This window comes from Copadichromis virginalis, linkage group LG5, assembly GCF_057382275.1.
Source record: "Copadichromis virginalis isolate Kocher_CV1m ecotype Utaka linkage group LG5, C_Virginalis_male_GT1.1, whole genome shotgun sequence".
Taxonomy (NCBI): domain Eukaryota; kingdom Metazoa; phylum Chordata; class Actinopteri; order Cichliformes; family Cichlidae; genus Copadichromis; species Copadichromis virginalis.
The window spans coordinates 14335409-14353415 of NC_140622.1; the positions used below are offsets into that span (position 1 = coordinate 14335409).

The following is an 18007-nucleotide window of genomic DNA, read 5'->3' on the forward strand; positions in this document are numbered from 1 at the left end:
TTTATTTCTTTAGGTAGCCTGCTGAATGGTTGGCACAGCAGACTCAGCTATTTTTTTTTGTAAACGTATGGTAGTTCCAAGAAGACCGCGTTCTCGGAAAGACTGAAACATAATCTTCACTTTTCAGTGACTCAGCGAGCCTGGTACACGACCAGATATTTGTTTCAGGGCTACAAGATGACAATGGCATCTATCAAGCCCATTCAAACTATGCGTGGCCACTGAGCCGGATCTTGAAGATTGAATGCATGTTTGGCACGGTACCTATCCATCTGAATCCCCACCTAGAGGCAACAGGTTACACGTCTCGCCTCCCTCAAATGCACTTATAGCGCACGGCTTTTGCACGGCTTTGACTTTCCATTTCTCCCAGCACTGCGCCTTTTGCACATGCCTCTCACCATGGTGGAACATAACGGCCTGGATATTATGTGTCCGAACAAGTATAGCAACAGCTCCTCGTCGTCGTCCAGCTCCGAGCAGGACAAGAAGATCTTCAGCAAACTAAAAATCAGTTTGTCCGAAGACTATCCGAAGAAGAACGCGGAGTTCCTGAGCGGGCAATACGGGACCAATCTGCTGTTGATCGGGGCGGCGTTGATGCTTGCCATCGCAAACAAGAACCCCTCCATTAAAGAAGAGGATCTGCGGTCCTTCACTACCTGCCTCATGATCCTCCAGCTGCTCTGGATGATGTGGTACATCTTGGTACGGGACAGGCAAAAGAGCGTGCCGCCAGAAAAAGATGTACACGCCACCTCAGGCTGGATAAGAGGCGAGTTTGCGAGATTAAACAGGCAAATGCGCACTTATGCAACAGTTTTTTCCGTTAGTGTGAAAATTAAAGGGATTTATGCGCGTGACCACTATATGTTTGTTTCATAACTTAAAGAGAACTTGAATGTTAACATATGTGGTCACAAAGACTTTATTTTCTTTGATTATATCGCTCAATAACTTTCTTTTTCTAGGTGGTTTGACCCTTCTTGCACTCCTTTCACTGATTATGGATGCTTTCCGAATTGGGCAATATGTTGGTTTTCAACCTTGTGTGTCGGCGGTGCTCGTGGTATATCCTGTCATCCACGCAACTCACACTATGGCACAGGTATGTGCACAGCCTAGGTTTAATTTTTAAAATGTGACACTCTTTCAGCAGTATCTTTTTTTCCCACATACTATTTCAAGATCTTAGAATAATGTGCTCTTTGTTGTTAAGGCAAGTAGAGAGCGTTGCTGCGACAGTATAATCCGATCATTGTCCATGTCGCTTGAGTGTAACTGCATATATCAGTGGGAATCTTTAAATGCAATGACTTAAGCAAATAAATAGAATTAAGTTTACAATAAGTATGTGCTTAGTATATTATGAAGTGTATTTCTGAAGCTTGATAAAATCACTAAACTGCATTTTGGATATGACTTTGTCAAGCTTTTTTAAGACTTGTGTTTGGGTTTTATTTAGGTGCATTTTCTCTGGTTTCACATCAAGGATGTCATCAAGAGCTTTGAAACATTTGAGAGGTGTGTGAAATGTGCGATAACCTGGGCCTTTAGTCAATATATCCTTTTTTTCTTTTGTTTGTTTTTGCACCTGCAAATCATAAGAAAATTATGTGTTCATAGTTCTATTTTAATCAATGGCATGAAACAAGCTCAACAACACCGCTAAATCCTGTCACTTATACTTGCTGTTAGGTGATCGGGTGTCTTATTTTCAACTGCTGTCTCCTCAGATTTGGTGTAATCCATGCAGTCTTTACCAACATCCTCCTGTGGTGCAGTGGTGTGATGTCAGAGGCTGAACACTTCCTGAACAACCATAAGAGGAGACTTTCTGCCCTGGGCCTCATAAACCTCACTAAAGGTAAGGATCCGGGGGTCGATTGCAGGCTTGTTTTTAGAAGAAAAGTACAATAGTCCGCTTGAGAACTCACTTCAGTGGATGAAAGAAAAGGGAAAGAGAGGAGGGCTTGGAAGTGCAAGGGAGGTAAGCCTGGCTGCTCAGCGGGTCTTGTTTGTGTCGAATGTCTCTCTATTAGGTTTCAGAAGACACATATTGTTGCCCCCTCCCCAGTCCTTTCCCCACACTTCAGCCACCACCACCTCCTTTGGCAACCCCCCACTTGACCTCAGACGGCTTTGTCCCCAGGCTGCTTAGTCCCAAGGGTACTGCAATTACAGTAACTGATACATCTAAGCTTAGGGTTGAGGGGTTCTGCTACTCCTCTTCATATCCGGCTGACTGTGAGGCTGGCTGCACCCTGACTGTTGTTCACTTTTTAATTAAAGGGTGCATGACCATAGTAGTGGGCTCGGGGGGAAAGGGGGGGGGGGGGCGATGGGGGCCAGGAGCAGGTGAGTTGGGAGGGGGCTTAAGACCTAGAGGGCAACAGTGTAACCATAGGAAGTGTACAAGACGTGCATTCAGCTAATGAAGGAAATTTCAAACGAATACAATATGATTAATAAATACTCAAAAGCAGAAACTTGCTTGCTCTCTTTCTCTCGCAAACAAACAATCACACACAAAAACATATTGGCATTTTCATCATTAAATAAATAAAATAAATAAATAAAAATCACTTTTTAAATTTAGTTCAATTTATTTTTTTTGTACAGCTCAGTGTCACAAATACAGGTTTAAAGGGCTTAAAAGGCATAAAACATATTAACCCTTTACAGCCGATCGGAGCGGGCACGCTCTGTTTTGCGTAACTATTTTTAAATCCCGGTAGCTCTGCAACCAAGTAAGCTAGCGCAATAATTTTTTTTGCATATGAAACTGGAGGAGTTGTACTTACATCTTATGCCATCAGCTTGTCCTAGGTCACAGTTTCCTTCCACATATAGCTTTGCAAAAACTGCATAAAAATCACTTGCAGCAACAAAAACATGATATTCCAGAAACACGCTTCGCCGATCCATCAGCTGTTTGTAACACTTCCTACGTCCATCAGCGCAAACTATCACATGACCGCATGACCTGCCCGAAACCGGAAGTGACGTAATTGTGCGGAAATGTAGTTTTTTACGATCGGGGCCTTATGAGCTTGTGTTTTACTTGTTATGTGTTTTAAAAAGTTATGTTTGACTTTATGACTTTCTGTGTCGTTTCTGGGATGCTTAGGACTCATATTGCACTGCTGGAAATAGTTTATTTTGATGCATATGCTGTTATTTTGCAAATTTGCACTATAATATTTATTTTCGTTTTTCCTGCAGTATATAAAAATTGGTGTATTTCAAAAATAAAACTATGAAGACACTCAAAATAAATTTCCTGTGGTGGGAAACTAGTTTGTGTAACTTTTTTGTATTTACAGTTTTGAGGGATAAGCCTCTTAAATTTCTCTAACTAGAAATATATGTTAAAAAAACAAAAACGATTTTCAATTTTTTTGTAGTTTATTGCACTTTTTTGCAATTTATGTAATTACTATGCACCTAATGCAGACATATTATTAAAGTTTGGGCTATAATGGTTGTATTGATGTATAGCAACTTGAAATGCTCCCAAAAATGGCTCCACAGCATGTAAAAATATAATATAAGCTCTGGCGAACTTGGTTCTATGGTAGGTCTTAAAGGGTTAAGAGATAAGGTATCCCAACAATTAATGCAATAATATATATATTAAGAAGAAGAAATATTTAAATTCCAAATTAAAAGGGGGTGTACCAGTAAGTACAGTGGGTGGTATACTGGTTGAGAGGCTACAAAATTTTAAAAGAAATCTTTTGCTTTGAAATTCATGTAGTCTTGTAAAACCGAGCAACAAGATGTCAGAAGTAATCATAAAACAAATGTTGTTGAATAAAGAGAATTACAAGTCTCTACAGAATAATACTTTTATTCTTCTGGGTTTTTTCCTTCCATATTATTATTATTATTATTATTATTATTATTATTATTATTATTATTATTTCCTCAATTTTGGATAAATCAGTGACTACGGCCCAGTAGCACTCACCCCCATCATCACTAAGTGCTTAGAGCAGCTGGTCCTAGCACACTTCAAATCCTGTCTCCCCCCCACCCTGGACCCCCACCAATTCGCATACCGCCAGAACAGGAGCACAGAGGATGCAGTTTCCATTGCACTGCACTCTGTCCTCTCACACCTGGACAACAACAACACATACGCCAGAATGCTGTTTATAGACTTCAGATCAGCATTCAATACAATCCATCTCAGAGGATCTCACCTGGATGACCAACTGCTCCAAGCTGGTCAAGAAGGCTCACCAGCGCCTCTTCTTCTTGAGGACTCTGAGGAAGAACCACCTGTCCTCAGACATCCTGGTGAACTTCTATCGCTGCACCATCGAGAGCATCCTGACCAACTGTATAACAGTCTGGTACGGGAACTGCTCTGCCTCGGACCGGAAGGCGTTGCAGAGGGTCGTGAAAACTGCCCAGCGCATCACCAGAGCACCACTTCCTGCCATAAAAGACATCTACAGGAAGCGGTGTCTGAAAAGGGCTGGGAAAATCATCAAAGACCCCAAACTCATGGACTGAACATACACACACACACACAATGGACAACTGTACCCTCAAACACACAATAATAACATGGACTGAACCACCACTCACAACCACTAGTACTTTATATAGCCTCTGTAGAAATTATCCACATATCTCACTTATCTTAACTGCACTACTGTATAGCTCTGTGTAAATAATCATTCTGTACATACGATAATTTTTAACCCTACAACTGTTTACAACTTGCATAGTTCCCATTTCTGTATAACTATATATCTCAGATTTCTGTAAAGTTATTTATTTCATATTCTGTATAGTTTTTCATATTTATATCCTGTTCATAGCCTGTACATAGCTTGTACTCACTACAGCCTGTACATACTTATAGTTATAGAATATTCACAACATACTTCATACCGTGTACATTATAACATACCATAATAGATCCTTCCATCCATCCATCCATCCATCCATCCCCATCCGCTTTGTCCGGGGCCGGGTCGCGGGGGCAGCAGCCTAAGCAAAGAGGCCCAGACCTCCCTCTCCCCAGCCACCTCCTCCAGCTTATCCGGGGGAATACCAAGGCTTTCCCAGGCCAGCCGAGAGATATAAATAGACCCATTTCTGTAATATACTTACATATCTATATTATTGCTAATATATATTGTAATATATCTATATCACTAAAGCACTTCTGGATGGATGCAAACTGCATTTCGTTGCCCTGTACCTGTGCATGTGCAATGACAATAAAGTTGAACTCTATTCTATTCTATTCTAAATGTGAATATGCTACAGCTTCCACAAACCACATGCACTCAAAAGGGGTTTGCAACAAACCAAAAAGTTGGGATGTCCTGTCATAGTACAGTATAACTTAGGGCAGCACAAGGATATCAACACATTCATTAGAGAAGATTAGTAAAAATTCAATAGCTTAAAATTTGTCTCAAAACCCAAAAAAAACATATTTTTATGGTTAAAAATCAAAAGAGAGGAATAAGCCTAAACAGAGCACTCTGTTATTTCATGTGAGCCTGATTTAAAGTTTTAAAAAGTTGGGACACTGTGTAAAATGTAAATAAAAACAGAATGCAATGATATGCAAATTTTATCAACCCACATTTCATTTAAACTGAGCACAGAAAACAAATCAAATGTTTAAACTGAGACATATCATGTTAATATAAATATTATCACATTTTGAATTTTTAGGGCAGCTAAATGACTAAAAAAAGTTAGGACAGAATCTTGTTTACCACTGCGTAGTATCCTCTTCGCTTTTAACAACAGTCCATAAACATCTGGGAACAGAGGAGACAGCTGCTGGAGTTTTGAGAGAGGAATGTTGTTCCATTCTCATCTTATATAGCATTCTAGCTGCCCAAGAGTCCTGAATCATCATCATATTTTTTCATTCACGATGTGGCAAATGCTTTCAACTGGTGAAATTCTCAGCACCCAGATTCTTCTACTGTGCAACCATGCTGCTGTAATAGATCCAGTATGTGGTTTAGCTGTCTTGCTGAAATATGCAAGGCTTTCCCTGAAAAAAGATATTGATTGGATTGGAGCATATGTAGCTCTAAATCCTATATACATCTTTCAGCACTTTACAAATGTGCAAGCTGCCAATTACATTACATCCCCATACTGTCACAGATGAAGGCTTTTAAACTGAGCGCTGATAACAGGCTGGATTGTCTCCCTCTTCTTTAACCTGGAGAAAGCAGCATCCATGTTTTCAAAAAATGCCTCATAAAAAGGATTTAATAATATTTATTTAATAATACTAAAGGATGTGACCTTTTGGAAGCATCCCAAAATCAGACGAATCCAAAATTGAGCCTTGTCTTATGCACATAGAGATTTATCAATATTCTCTGAATCTTTTAATGATATTATGTACTGTAGATAATGAGATATTCAAAATCTTCATTATTATTGTCTGTGAAGGTTCTCAGTCATCCAGGTCATTGTAGTCAAAGGAGCTTGCAAAGAAAAGCGTCTGGACTTCTTTAAGTTGCTTGAAAGTTAAAGAAGCAACTTAAAGAAGTCCAGACGCTTTTCTTTGCAAGCTCCTTTGCCTTCGTTATTATTAGGAACATTATTCTAAATTTGTTCCACAATTTCTAGATACAGTTTACAGAAAGAAACTCTGCATCTCTAAGATGTCCTTTTTCTACCCAATCACGTTACTGACCAGTTACCAATTAACCTAATTAGTTGCAAAATGTTCGTTGACCTGTCTCTTTTCAGTACTACTTACTTTTCCACACTTTTGTTGCCCCTATTCCAACTATTTTGAGACATGCTGTTGCCATCAAATTCAAAATGAGCAAATATTTTTTTCATGAAATAATAAATGTGTGATAAATATATTATTTTAAATATTTAATTTTAACTCACACTTTACACAGTATTCCAGCATTTTTTATATTGGGGTTGTACATTGCTATCTGACCTGCACATGCCATGTTTGATGTTGAGTCAGACAATATTAAACCTTGAGATAGACATTCTGTTATGGCATATGTGTGTATACTTGTAGTGTGGAATCTGAATGATTATTGTGTATCTTTATGTTTTTAATGATAATATAATCCATTTTGTTGTTGTTGTCAACCTGTAAAAGATTTACTATTCATTCTATTTTACATTTAAATTATTTCTAACATTTAGCTTTCAGAACAGTATCATTGCTTAACATGTCTTTCATTTTGTTCTTATCTTAAAAAACAGACAGGCTGTACTAATGTAAGACAGCACTGGCATAGTCAGCTTCTTTTTATTGTTCTATTTCCCTGTAACTCATGTGTTTGCCCACATTTTTAACTGTTTTACAGAGTACTCAGAACCACAATGTAACTGCACCACCAGCACATGCTCCATGTTCGCCACCAGCCTCTACTATCTCTACCCCTTCAATATTGAATACCACATTTTTGTTTCTGTCTTGCTTTTCGTGATGTGGAGAAATATTGGACGCACCATTGACCTCACTTCAAACCATAAAAGGCAGGTTGCCAAAAACCGGGGCTTGATCTTAGGTCCTCTTGTGGGTCTACTTGCCCTGGCCAGCAGTATCGGAATACTGGTGGTCTACGTTACTCATGTAGAGAAGTCAATCCAGATGCGAAGGTCAGCCGTTTCCATGTTCTACATTTATGCCATCGTCATGCTGACGGTCATGTGCTGCGCCGGTGCTTCGGGTCTGCTTATATACCGAGTGAACCACATGCCGCTGGACACCTCCAAGAACCCGTCAAGACAGCTGGACACGGAGGTGCTGTTTGGATCCTCCATTGGCTCCTGGTTCATGTCATGGTGCAGCATAGTGTCTGTGCTAAGCACCGGAAGTAACCCTCCTTACCGCTGGACAAATTTGGTCTACTCTCTGTTTATTGTGTTGGAGAAATATGTCCAGAATCTCTTCATCATAGAGTCTTTGTATCGCCAGCAAGAGGATAGAGAGAGGCAGGACCCAGAGTTACCAGCTGCTCCAGAAGTCTTCTCTGTCACTTCCTCTCTCGCTCCGCCGTGCAATGGCATCATCAACCGAACTTTTGAATCTCCAGACAGGAGCTGTGTCTCTACTGAGAGCGAGCAGGAGGAGAGTGAGCAGGTTTATGGATGCCCACGGAAACATTCAGATGTGCCAGCGCCTGTGGGAAACGAAACAGTGGAACGCCCAAATATAAAGAGGCAGATCCTGAAGAATATTGCTGTTTTCCTTATTATGTGTAACATTTCGGTAAGCACTGGTTAACTGGTCTGTGATGATTAGTTTTTTAATAGGTGGAATTGATCGAGCTGATGTAAAATCTACTGACCATTTGAAACTTCATTTGATTAAGTGTATTTTACCCAACAAAATGCGAAGTTCATTTCTTTTTGCTAGGATGACTCCCAAAAGTCAAAAGTTATTATTTGTTCATTTTAAGCTTCTGTAATTAATATATTTGCTATTCACTACTGCCATAGTGGTAAACACAAAGAGGGATTCCATGCCAATCACCCTCATTTTAATATGCTTAAGCCACATTTGTATTGTTTTGGTTTAGTTTCACTACTCTCATCAACAACAGATACAAAACTCTCCATTAAGTGTTATGTGACGTGTAACAATCATTAGCTATAACTGAGATTATAACTAAAGTGAGGACGTTACTAGCTTGTGGTGAAGGTAGTGGAGCACTGAGATATTTTCCTCAGGAGTGATGGTAGCAAAAGTAAAAATAGAGGTAATAGAGACTAATTACAGCATTTTTGGCTAATTGAATTTCAAATATAATAATATAAACAGGCAACTTTAAGCCTTATAAAATGACACTGTTGTGTTTCTACCTTGTTGTTCTGCCCCTAAGTAGCTAAAAGTATATGAATTCAGGTGTATCTAATTAGAGCTCTCTCTTTTTTCCATTTCAGCTGTGGATTCTTTCTGCCTTTGGCTGCAGGCCACAGTATGACAACGGACTGGAAGAGGAGACATATGGCTTCAGCATATGGAGCACAGTTCTCAATTTTGCCATCCCTTTGAACCTTTTCTACCGCATGCATGCAGTTGCCTCCCTCTTCGAGGTGTTCTCCAGAGTCTGACAAAATAGCAGATGACTGACAATGGCAACATGCACACGAACACTTGTCACCACTGGCTCTCGAGAGTGTGTCACAGCGCAGGTCAACCATTCAGGAGGCAGTCTGGATCACAGTCCAACAGACTTGAAAGTAATCTGTGGAGACAAACGTTGATCCCTCACTGTGGGGATTGCAGAGGAGGACAAACCTATTAGACCTGGTTCCTTAAAGAATTAGCTTGTGTAATGCAAGGGTTGTTAAAGCTAGTGATGAAAAAAATATTTGGTTTTATGAATTTAGAAAGGGTTCTTTGTACTTTTTATATTGTAGTAACATTACAGTGGGGTTTCTAACAGGTGGATCATGTACAATATATGCTTTAGCTGACATACACTTTCTATATTATTTCATATTAGTGACTGAAAACATAATTACTATTATAAAATAACACCCTACCAACATGATTACCATATACAAAAAGACTGCAGAGGAACTACATAAACACTCATTATTTTCAATATCCAATAGTACTGTATTTAACAGCTACAAGCTCAGCGGTGTGCCACCTGATCCTTACTTTATCTGCATTTAAAATGTTCATACTTTACATGGATAAGGTTCTCATTTGCTTGCCTAAGTAGTTAGGTTAGTGAACACTTAAGTTGTAAGTGCCAATCTAAGCACAAACAAATTAAATCATCTTTTGAGTTGGATATTAGTTCTCAGATGTAGCACTTAATTCCCTTTCTCAGCCATTTAAGGTTCCTCAGTGTCTTACTGCGTTCTCATTTGCTGCTCTGTTGAACTAATCAAGAAGTTGTGTTAAAAAAGGCTTCTCTTCTGGACCTTGATAACACTGAACTAATGTGCATTAACATGATTGTGCATAAGGATGGGATTTTTGCAAAACAAACTGTTGCAGTGACAACTGCTGCATGGCACTGCGGACTGATGTTTACATCTGAAGAACCAGAAATGAAAACCATCACACTGATATAAATGACAACACTTGCTTCTCCTCTATTAAAACCACAGATATATAATAGTACTGTACTAGTTTGTATCAGATCACCAAATAATCTTAGACATTCAGCAGGTTCTCAGCCTGGTGCCATATACTGTATGTGCTCTCAATATGTGCCAAGTTGTGCAAAATGTTTTGTTTTGCAGATTTTTCTGCCATCTTAGTAAATACTGTTATACTGACCAAAATCATTTAAAGGGTGCGCTATGATTTTGTGAAATTTCAGTTAAATGGTGCTATTGAGAAATGATGTCTAAAGTTAGTTGTAATTTCATATCTTTTTCCTGTTGAAATAAACAAGAACTATCTTTATGTCATGTCGTGTTGCTTAACCTGCTACACACTCTGTTCACTCTTCAATAAAAGTCTGGAAGGGTAACAGATGCAGTGTGCCTACGCACCACAGGATGGCGCAACGTATTTATGTCTTTTGTTGAGACTGCTTTGGACTATCCAAATGATACTGCCTGATGGTCTTCATTTAAATGACTGTTTTACGATTTCTTAAAAAATAAGTGATAAAGATAGGATAGATTTAGATTTGAAGACATACAAAGTTGCAAAGCATACCAACAGCAACGAAGAACTGCACAATTGTGCTTCTATTTGTGACTTCAAAATAGAAGTCCTATAGTTTGGTGTTAAATTGGAAATAGTAATCCGCAATATACACTTTGCAAAATATCAGTCATCTTTTGCAGCGACCTCCACACCAACCCGTCTATAGATAACTAACGTGTGCTGTCTGCGTAAAAAGGAAATGCAGTGTCGGACACAGGTTGTCTCCTGACATGGCATCACGAGCTTATGTTTATGCTACTTCAGAGAATATGGCATTGAGCGTCGGGGGATGATTTTAACGTTGTGTCAGAACGATTTGACAGGCAGGCGGAGGCGTCTAAAAATACCCGTGACGTTTCAAAGCCGGAAACGGCGAGTCTGCTGCACAGGCACACGACGACGCAGAGCAGCTCCCGGCCTAACATGCTCCCTAGGAGTGTGAATGTGACTCACCTGTTCGGACAACTCGGCTAAATGGGTGGGTTATGACCTTCAGTCGCTGCCGTCGGGAGACAAAAGAATACCGAAAAAAAAGAAAAGATAAAACTTCCATAGTTGAAAATTACCTTTTTTTAAATTAATAAGGCAAACGCAATGAAAGTATCTAAGTAGCCTGTCATATTACCTAAAGATGTGTTAGATGGGTTTTATTATTTTCATTATTCACTGAAAATTTTACATAGATAGATAGATAGATGGGGTTCTCAGCTTTCAGCACCACGGACAGTTCTGCACTGTTAGACTACGAGTAAGGCTCCGTTCTTTCACTGTCACTTCATGGGCGTATGTTGTAGTTTTGTGTGTATAATATAGATTGTAAATGCTCTCTCTGGACTTGGACAGAAATGCACAGTGTTGTCTCTCTGAAGTCTGTCGTAATAATAGGGCTTAAATATAAACCAGGCTATAACACTATCCATAACTGGATGAAAACCCGCAGCTGATAGGAAGTTTGTAATTGCTCTCTTTGGAGTACACACACACACACACACACACACACACACACACACACACACACACACACACACACACACACACACACACACACACAAGAAAAAAAATCCCTGAAAATACCGAATGCTCTCTACCCAGTCCCGACGCAGTGGACGGCTGTGCGTAACATGCATGTGTTACGCACAGCAGTGTCAGTGTATGCGCACAGCCCTGGCTAAGTTAGTGTGTTGGGACTCCCTCCTTACCCACGCTACGCTCAGGATATCTTGTGCAGAAAGCTTCAAACTGGAAGCCAGGTCAGACGATCCGACCGTAAAGGCTGCAACATGCGCCCGCCACTACGTGCTGCGTTTCAGCCCCTCAGCGCACCTGACACGTCGCCTGGCTCACTTTTAACACGCGCAATTGTCTCGTTCCCTCTGTTTCGCACTCCACATAAGGCAGGCAGCCAGGCTGATCATTGGGGACAAAACGATGGCTGGCCGATAACTGAGCCCGTCCCCGCGCACGGAGCAATGGACTTCAGTTTTACTTGAAGAAGCAAATGGAGAATCCAGCAAAGTATCTCTCGTCAGTGCAGGGTATTGACTCTGCGCGGGCACCCCTCGGAGAGATTATGTGGAACAGTACTGAAACTGAGGCAAAAAGCGACGGGAGAAGGGATATGGTGGCACGCACAGTGACGGGCTGTCTGCTTTCTCTGCTTATCCTATGGACCCTGCTGGGGAACATCTTGGTGTGTTCCGCGGTGCTGCGCTTTCGGCACCTACGGACCAAAGTCACCAACATTTTCATCGTGTCCCTAGCGCTGTCGGATTTATTCGTAGCCGTCCTGGTTATGCCCTGGAAAGCTGTGGCAGAAGTAGCTGGCTATTGGCCGTTTGGCACTTTCTGTAATGTGTGGGTTGCTTTTGATATTATGTGCTCCACCGCTTCCATCCTTAACCTCTGCATTATCAGCGTGGATAGATACTGGGCCATCTCCAGTCCCTTCCGCTACGAGAGGAAAATGACCCAGCGAGTTGCCTTTGTTATGATTAGCATCACTTGGACGTTGTCTGTGCTCATTTCATTCATACCGGTCCAGCTAAATTGGCACAAAGCCAGCGGTGACGACATGGTTGGGGCGCACAACTCTTCCATAAGTAGGCAGGTAGAGGAAAACTGCGACTCCAGTCTGAGCAGAGAGTATGCGATATCCTCCTCCTTGATAAGTTTTTATATCCCAGTGGCAATTATGATTGTAACATATACCAGGATATATCGGATTGCGCAAATACAAATTAGAAGAATAGCCTCTCTGGAGAGAGCGGCAGAACATGCGCAAAGTTGCAGGACCAACAGAATAGAGTGCCAACACCACAACACACTGAAAACGTCGATTAAACGTGAAACCAAAGTGTTCAAAACTCTGTCGGTGATCATGGGTGTCTTTGTGTGTTGCTGGCTACCTTTCTTCGTTTTAAACTGCATGGTCCCGTTCTGCGACAGGCCGGCGGCAGACCGGGATGCGGGTCTTCCGTGCGTAAGCGAGACGACCTTTGACGTCTTCGTGTGGTTCGGCTGGACCAACTCCTCCCTGAATCCCATCATATACGCCTTCAACGCTGAGTTCAGGAAGGCCTTCGCCAGCCTCTTGGGCTGCCGCTATTTCTGCTCCAACACGCCAGTGGAAACTGTTAACATCAGCAACGAGCTGGTGTCGTATAACCAAGATACCCTCATCCACAAAGAAATCGCGAACGCTTATGTGAATATGATCCCCAATGTCGTTGAATGTATCGAGCATGAGGAGACTTTCGACAGGATTTCACAATTTTCTCACAACCACGAAAACGCCACCGACTCGGTTTGTGACCTGGAGGACTGCGAGGCAGACATCAGCCTTGACAGGATGTCACCATTCACACCCAATGGATTACACTGACTCCACACCTTGTCTCTCCCCGTGCGTAACTGGATGTATTGATAATAATTTCATTGTTCACTCAGCTCTTTGCCTCTTCACAGGAGGTTTCTGTGCAGCAGCCCTTGCTTCTGGGTTCAGGGCTGTCTTGGAACCCTCTAAAGTACACTTAAGCAGGGGCATGTCTCTGCAGCCACAAGGCCAACCTGACATGAAATGTGATGTTGTCTTGTTGTCTGAAACAAATTTGATGTGTAGGTGTTTATTTAAATGACAAGTGAAGTCTGTGTTCCTTTGTTCAAGGTTCAGTGTTGCTAAAGCTGTTGTTTACTCAGAGGCTTTAATGGCATCATCGTCTAATGTCCATCATGACTGAGGGAAAGTGTTTGTAAAAACAAGACTCTTTGCTGCTTAATAACTTCATGTGTATCCAGTGTTCGCCTTTCCACTGAGTATGAAAACTGGGGGAAAGCCTTACAGACAGTGAAACCAAGACAGTCAAATGCAGTTATTTCAGAGCCTTATAGCTTATTCAAATAACAGCTTTGAGACATAAAAGGAATGTGTCCTGTAGAATTCAAGTTACACAATGCCAAAATGCAGTATTAAAGCGTTTTGCCACTGCACCACCCCAGTGACTCTTCCAACATGCCTGGATGATAAAAATCACATAATCTAATGCTATAAATACAAAAAAGGGGAATCTGTGTGCATTACTACTTTTTGTGATCATTTATTTCTCATTGAGGCCAAAACTACTGTAATGCTTCTGCTTTATGAGCCCGATTCAACTCTGACTGAAATAACTAAAAGGAGAAAGATTGACCAAAGACTTCAAGGAGAGCATTGATAGACACAACAAGGGTGCAGTGTCATGTCAGCTAGAGGAAATGTTACTATAGAAGCCTAAATACATGTGTGGCCATTGGCCCAACACAACTGGATGTCATGCATCACCTCTCCCACATTTCTCTCTTATCTTTGTACTGTACAGATGACCTGATCTGAATGTATACTACTGTCCTTTAAACAGTGAAGTGTGTCATCATTTGTCTAATAAAATGCTGTCATGCATCAGAGTGAGCTGGTATCTTCGCGAACCCAATATTCATGCTAACGGGATTTCAGGTGGTTTCTGTGCAGCTTGGAGAATTTTATTTTAAGCATAACAGGAAGTGAGTTCATTCTTATGCACATCCACATCTGACCCGTTCTTTTGACATGTTTCTTCTTTTGGTATTTTGCATTCTTTGAACATCTTAACAGCTGAGATTGACAGGAAGTGTTGGCAGAGAAACAGCTAGTGAGGGGACATGACATGCACCAGAAGTGCACTCAAAATGAAGAACGTTGTGGTTACTTGGTTGCATGGTATACAAGCTGCTGCCCCACCAAGACTTGATTTGACCTGTCTTCCACAGGTTTGGCCAGCTGGTGTATTTTCTATTACACACGAAGAAAGGTTTGAAGTCACAGTTGTGTAGGTAAGGCAATACAAAGAGCAGAACATGGAAGCGAAGCAGCTCGTTTTTGTACTTACAATTTATTTTTCAGTAAAGCAATATTTTTATTTAATGTAGAAATCAATCAATGTTTAGACATCGTAAATAACATGATATCTGAAGCAAAAGTTTGAATTGCCAGAAACATCTGTTAGTTTAGCCTTTTTTTCCAACAAAAGACAAAACCCACTATGTGAAAATCCCTTCATGGTTTGATCCCTGCATTTGGCACAAGTAAACAGAAAATGCTCCTTTTTGCCACAGTTATCTAGACTGATGCACTCCAACTCAATCATATGTCTAAAATTGACTTTTGGATTCTGGATACATCAACCTCGGGTTCAATGCTTTACTAGGCTTCATGATGAGTGACAAGTATTGGCCAAAGGAATATGCGAATAGGGAGGGATTAACAATGGAATGACTGCCAGAGAGTACATAATGCATATCATAGCTGTATAAATCATCAACAAAAGAAAGTCTGTGGCAATAATTCAGATTCCTCAGTCTTCTATATTAAATCTGCAATACCACAAGGAAGCTATTTACCGCAACATGTTAATGTACAACAGAAAACACAAGATAATTAATTTCCAAATAACTTCATTTGCATTTTTTGAAAACTTTCTTTTTACTTTGTATGAACTCAGATTTTTAATATTAACCCAAGATGTTCTGTTCACTGTAATTCATTACCTGATTTATGCTGCCAGTGGTGGAAGAATTATTTAGACAGTGTACTTAAATGGGAACTCTACATTGGTAAGCAGCTTCCTGTAACCCACCTATTAAAAAAAGAACGTTTTTGTCTCTTGGCAGGGAGACGCAAACAGATTCTGCATGACATCTGTGAGTTTTGTTTGAGGTGTCACTTTAAGACACCAAGTTAAAAAAAACAAGCAAACAGAAGAACATGCGGGGCTACCCATGTATGCTTGAGGTTATTTGCCATTATTGGCGTCAGACATTCAAATTTCTGAGAAAACTGAAGCCGGTAAAATTGTGGGTAATACAAGCAGATTTTGAAAAGGAAGAAAACTGAGTTTAAAAAAAAGACTTTCAACCTGCTTAAAGCACAAGCTTTATAGTCTGAGTCTGGTGACGTTAGAGGAGTCCAAAACTAAATAAGAGAAAATGCTGTAAAAATATGCAAAAGCATTTAACTTGAGTCAGTCATGCCTTCAAAATAATTTAAAAGCTGTAGTTGTATTTTAATTACTTAATCTAAATCAATCCACTGTATCACGAGTTTATAACAGGCTTCCCATGTAAAATATAAGAAAATAGTGGAATAATGAGTACTATATTTACTTTACTTGCTCAAATACTATTACTTATTTTGCTATATAATAAATCAAATATTAATTAAACCACTCAAAAATAGATGTTTTGATGTCTAAACAGTCACATTTTATTTCCTCTGCAGTTCTTTTTTTTATTTGATAAGTGAATTAACATTTTTAGTGTAGAATTAACTGCTAACAATTACAATAAAGTAAGACATGATAGCACAAAATGGAAAGATATACACTTTTGTTGGCCACACAGACTATCAAGACATAGCTGAAAATTTATAATTCAACAACACTAAAAAAAACAGGAGTTTAAAGCCTCATTGCATGTCTCAAACCTAAAGTTATAACTCAAGTGATGGAGGAAAAAATAATCTACGTCCAATCCAAATGCGCTCTAAATGACACAGCTGTTCTTCTGCAAAGTATCTCCCTTGACACATTTTTCTTTTCTTTTTTTGTTAGAAATTAAGTTATGTTCCCTCATAAGAGAAAATTTCACACAGATGCCAGGGGAATACAATTAAATGACACTGAGAAGAAAGCCTGTTATAACTGGAGCCCAGAGGCTACTCTTCAATGTTATACTAACCTACCACCTCCTTCCCATTGCTGGTCAGTGTTTCTCTCATTTGGATGAAAGGTGGGTGATGGCAGGAGGGGACTGATAAAACAGGCTGCTTCTGACAGAATTGGAAAGTAGGTGATACCTCAGCAAGAACACATCAGGCTTTGACTGATGATTTAGCAGTGACTGGTACCATCATATTCAGGGCTTAAGGAGTGATGCACTTTGACCCTTCATTTTTCATTAATTGCATCAGGGGTATAATTAAAGTAGGAGGTTTTGATGTCAGATTTCCTGGGTCATGACATCTACTTGAACTGACACAGGAGTAATGACACAAAATTGATGTCTTTTTTAAAAAAAAAAAAATTAAGGCTTTTTTTAAGCATTCATTCATTAAATGAGTGAAAAACAGGGAAGTAGAAGAATTCCAGGTTACGAGCTGTTTATTCATTCTCTGTGCTGTGCCATTGCAGTGTGGAACAGATTTGAAAGGTGGTTTGACCTCGATATGCAGGCATGACAGGAGAGCTGGAGAGGAAGTAGAGGCAGGCTTTAGGGGGGTTACACCATCCGTCAGGACACATTCATCAAAATCACTCTGCACGCACGCACACACGCACATGCAGCCAGCCACATGAAGCACACGCATTCAGAACATTCAAAACCACCGCTACAAGAGATTTGTTCGAATCTGTCTTTTTTACCTTGCTAGAAAGTAGACACTACTTTTTTTTTCATTTCACTCCCTCACTGGGTTCTCAGCATGTCTTTTTCCTTATTCTTCAGAAGATTTCAGTCATCTTAGAAAAAGCAGAAGAGGCAGTTGTTTCTTTTCCTTTTTTGAATGGTGTGAGCTGCAAGCAGGGTAAAAGGGCCCTTTAATTACCCTAACTCAAACCTGGCCTGTATTATGGGATAACCCATCACTACCTACAGATGGTAGTTTCAAAATCATGGACAAGTTCCAAAAACGTCGAAAATTAAGTATCAAGCTACACAGCTTTGTTGACTTTTTTTTTAAAACTGAAAAACATGGCTGACTGTGTCACTGCTTCAAACACTGTTTACGTGAAGAAAAAAGTGTTCCCTTTGAAAATATTAAACAGCTACAAGCATGTTTTACAAGGA

The 18007-nt window shown here is 40.2% G+C and overlaps 2 protein-coding genes across 2 annotated transcripts; both read left to right on the forward strand.

Moving 5' to 3' along the window:
* Window positions 1-375: 375 nt before the first annotated feature.
* otop1 (otopetrin 1) lies at window positions 376-10324 on the forward strand. Its single transcript, XM_085458026.1, has 6 exons — window positions 376-775; window positions 972-1108; window positions 1466-1524; window positions 1737-1867; window positions 7338-8245; window positions 8920-10324. Exons 1-6 carry the CDS (start codon window positions 391-393, stop codon window positions 9088-9090), a joined length of 1791 nt encoding a protein of 596 aa, XP_085314152.1. The 5' UTR covers window positions 376-390; the 3' UTR covers window positions 9091-10324.
* Window positions 10325-11747: 1423 nt separating this feature from the next.
* Window positions 11748-14573, forward strand: drd5a (dopamine receptor D5a). Its single transcript, XM_085456077.1, has one exon. It carries the CDS (start codon window positions 12153-12155, stop codon window positions 13533-13535), a length of 1383 nt encoding a protein of 460 aa, XP_085312203.1. The 5' UTR covers window positions 11748-12152; the 3' UTR covers window positions 13536-14573.
* The last annotated feature ends 3434 nt before the right edge of the window (window positions 14574-18007 follow it).

Excerpts from the sequence above, each read along its gene's own strand:
- otop1 (XM_085458026.1), top strand. The coding sequence starts at position 391 with ATGCCTCTCACCATGGTGGAACATAACGGCCTGGATATTATGTGTCCG. Across the intron at positions 1,109-1,465 it reads CAACTCACACTATGGCACAG|GTGCATTTTCTCTGGTTTCA; the intron begins GTATGTGCACAG and ends GGTTTTATTTAG. Across the intron at positions 8,246-8,919 it reads TTATTATGTGTAACATTTCG|CTGTGGATTCTTTCTGCCTT; the intron begins GTAAGCACTGGT and ends TTTCCATTTCAG.
- drd5a (XM_085456077.1), top strand. The coding sequence starts at position 12,153 with ATGGAGAATCCAGCAAAGTATCTCTCGTCAGTGCAGGGTATTGACTCT.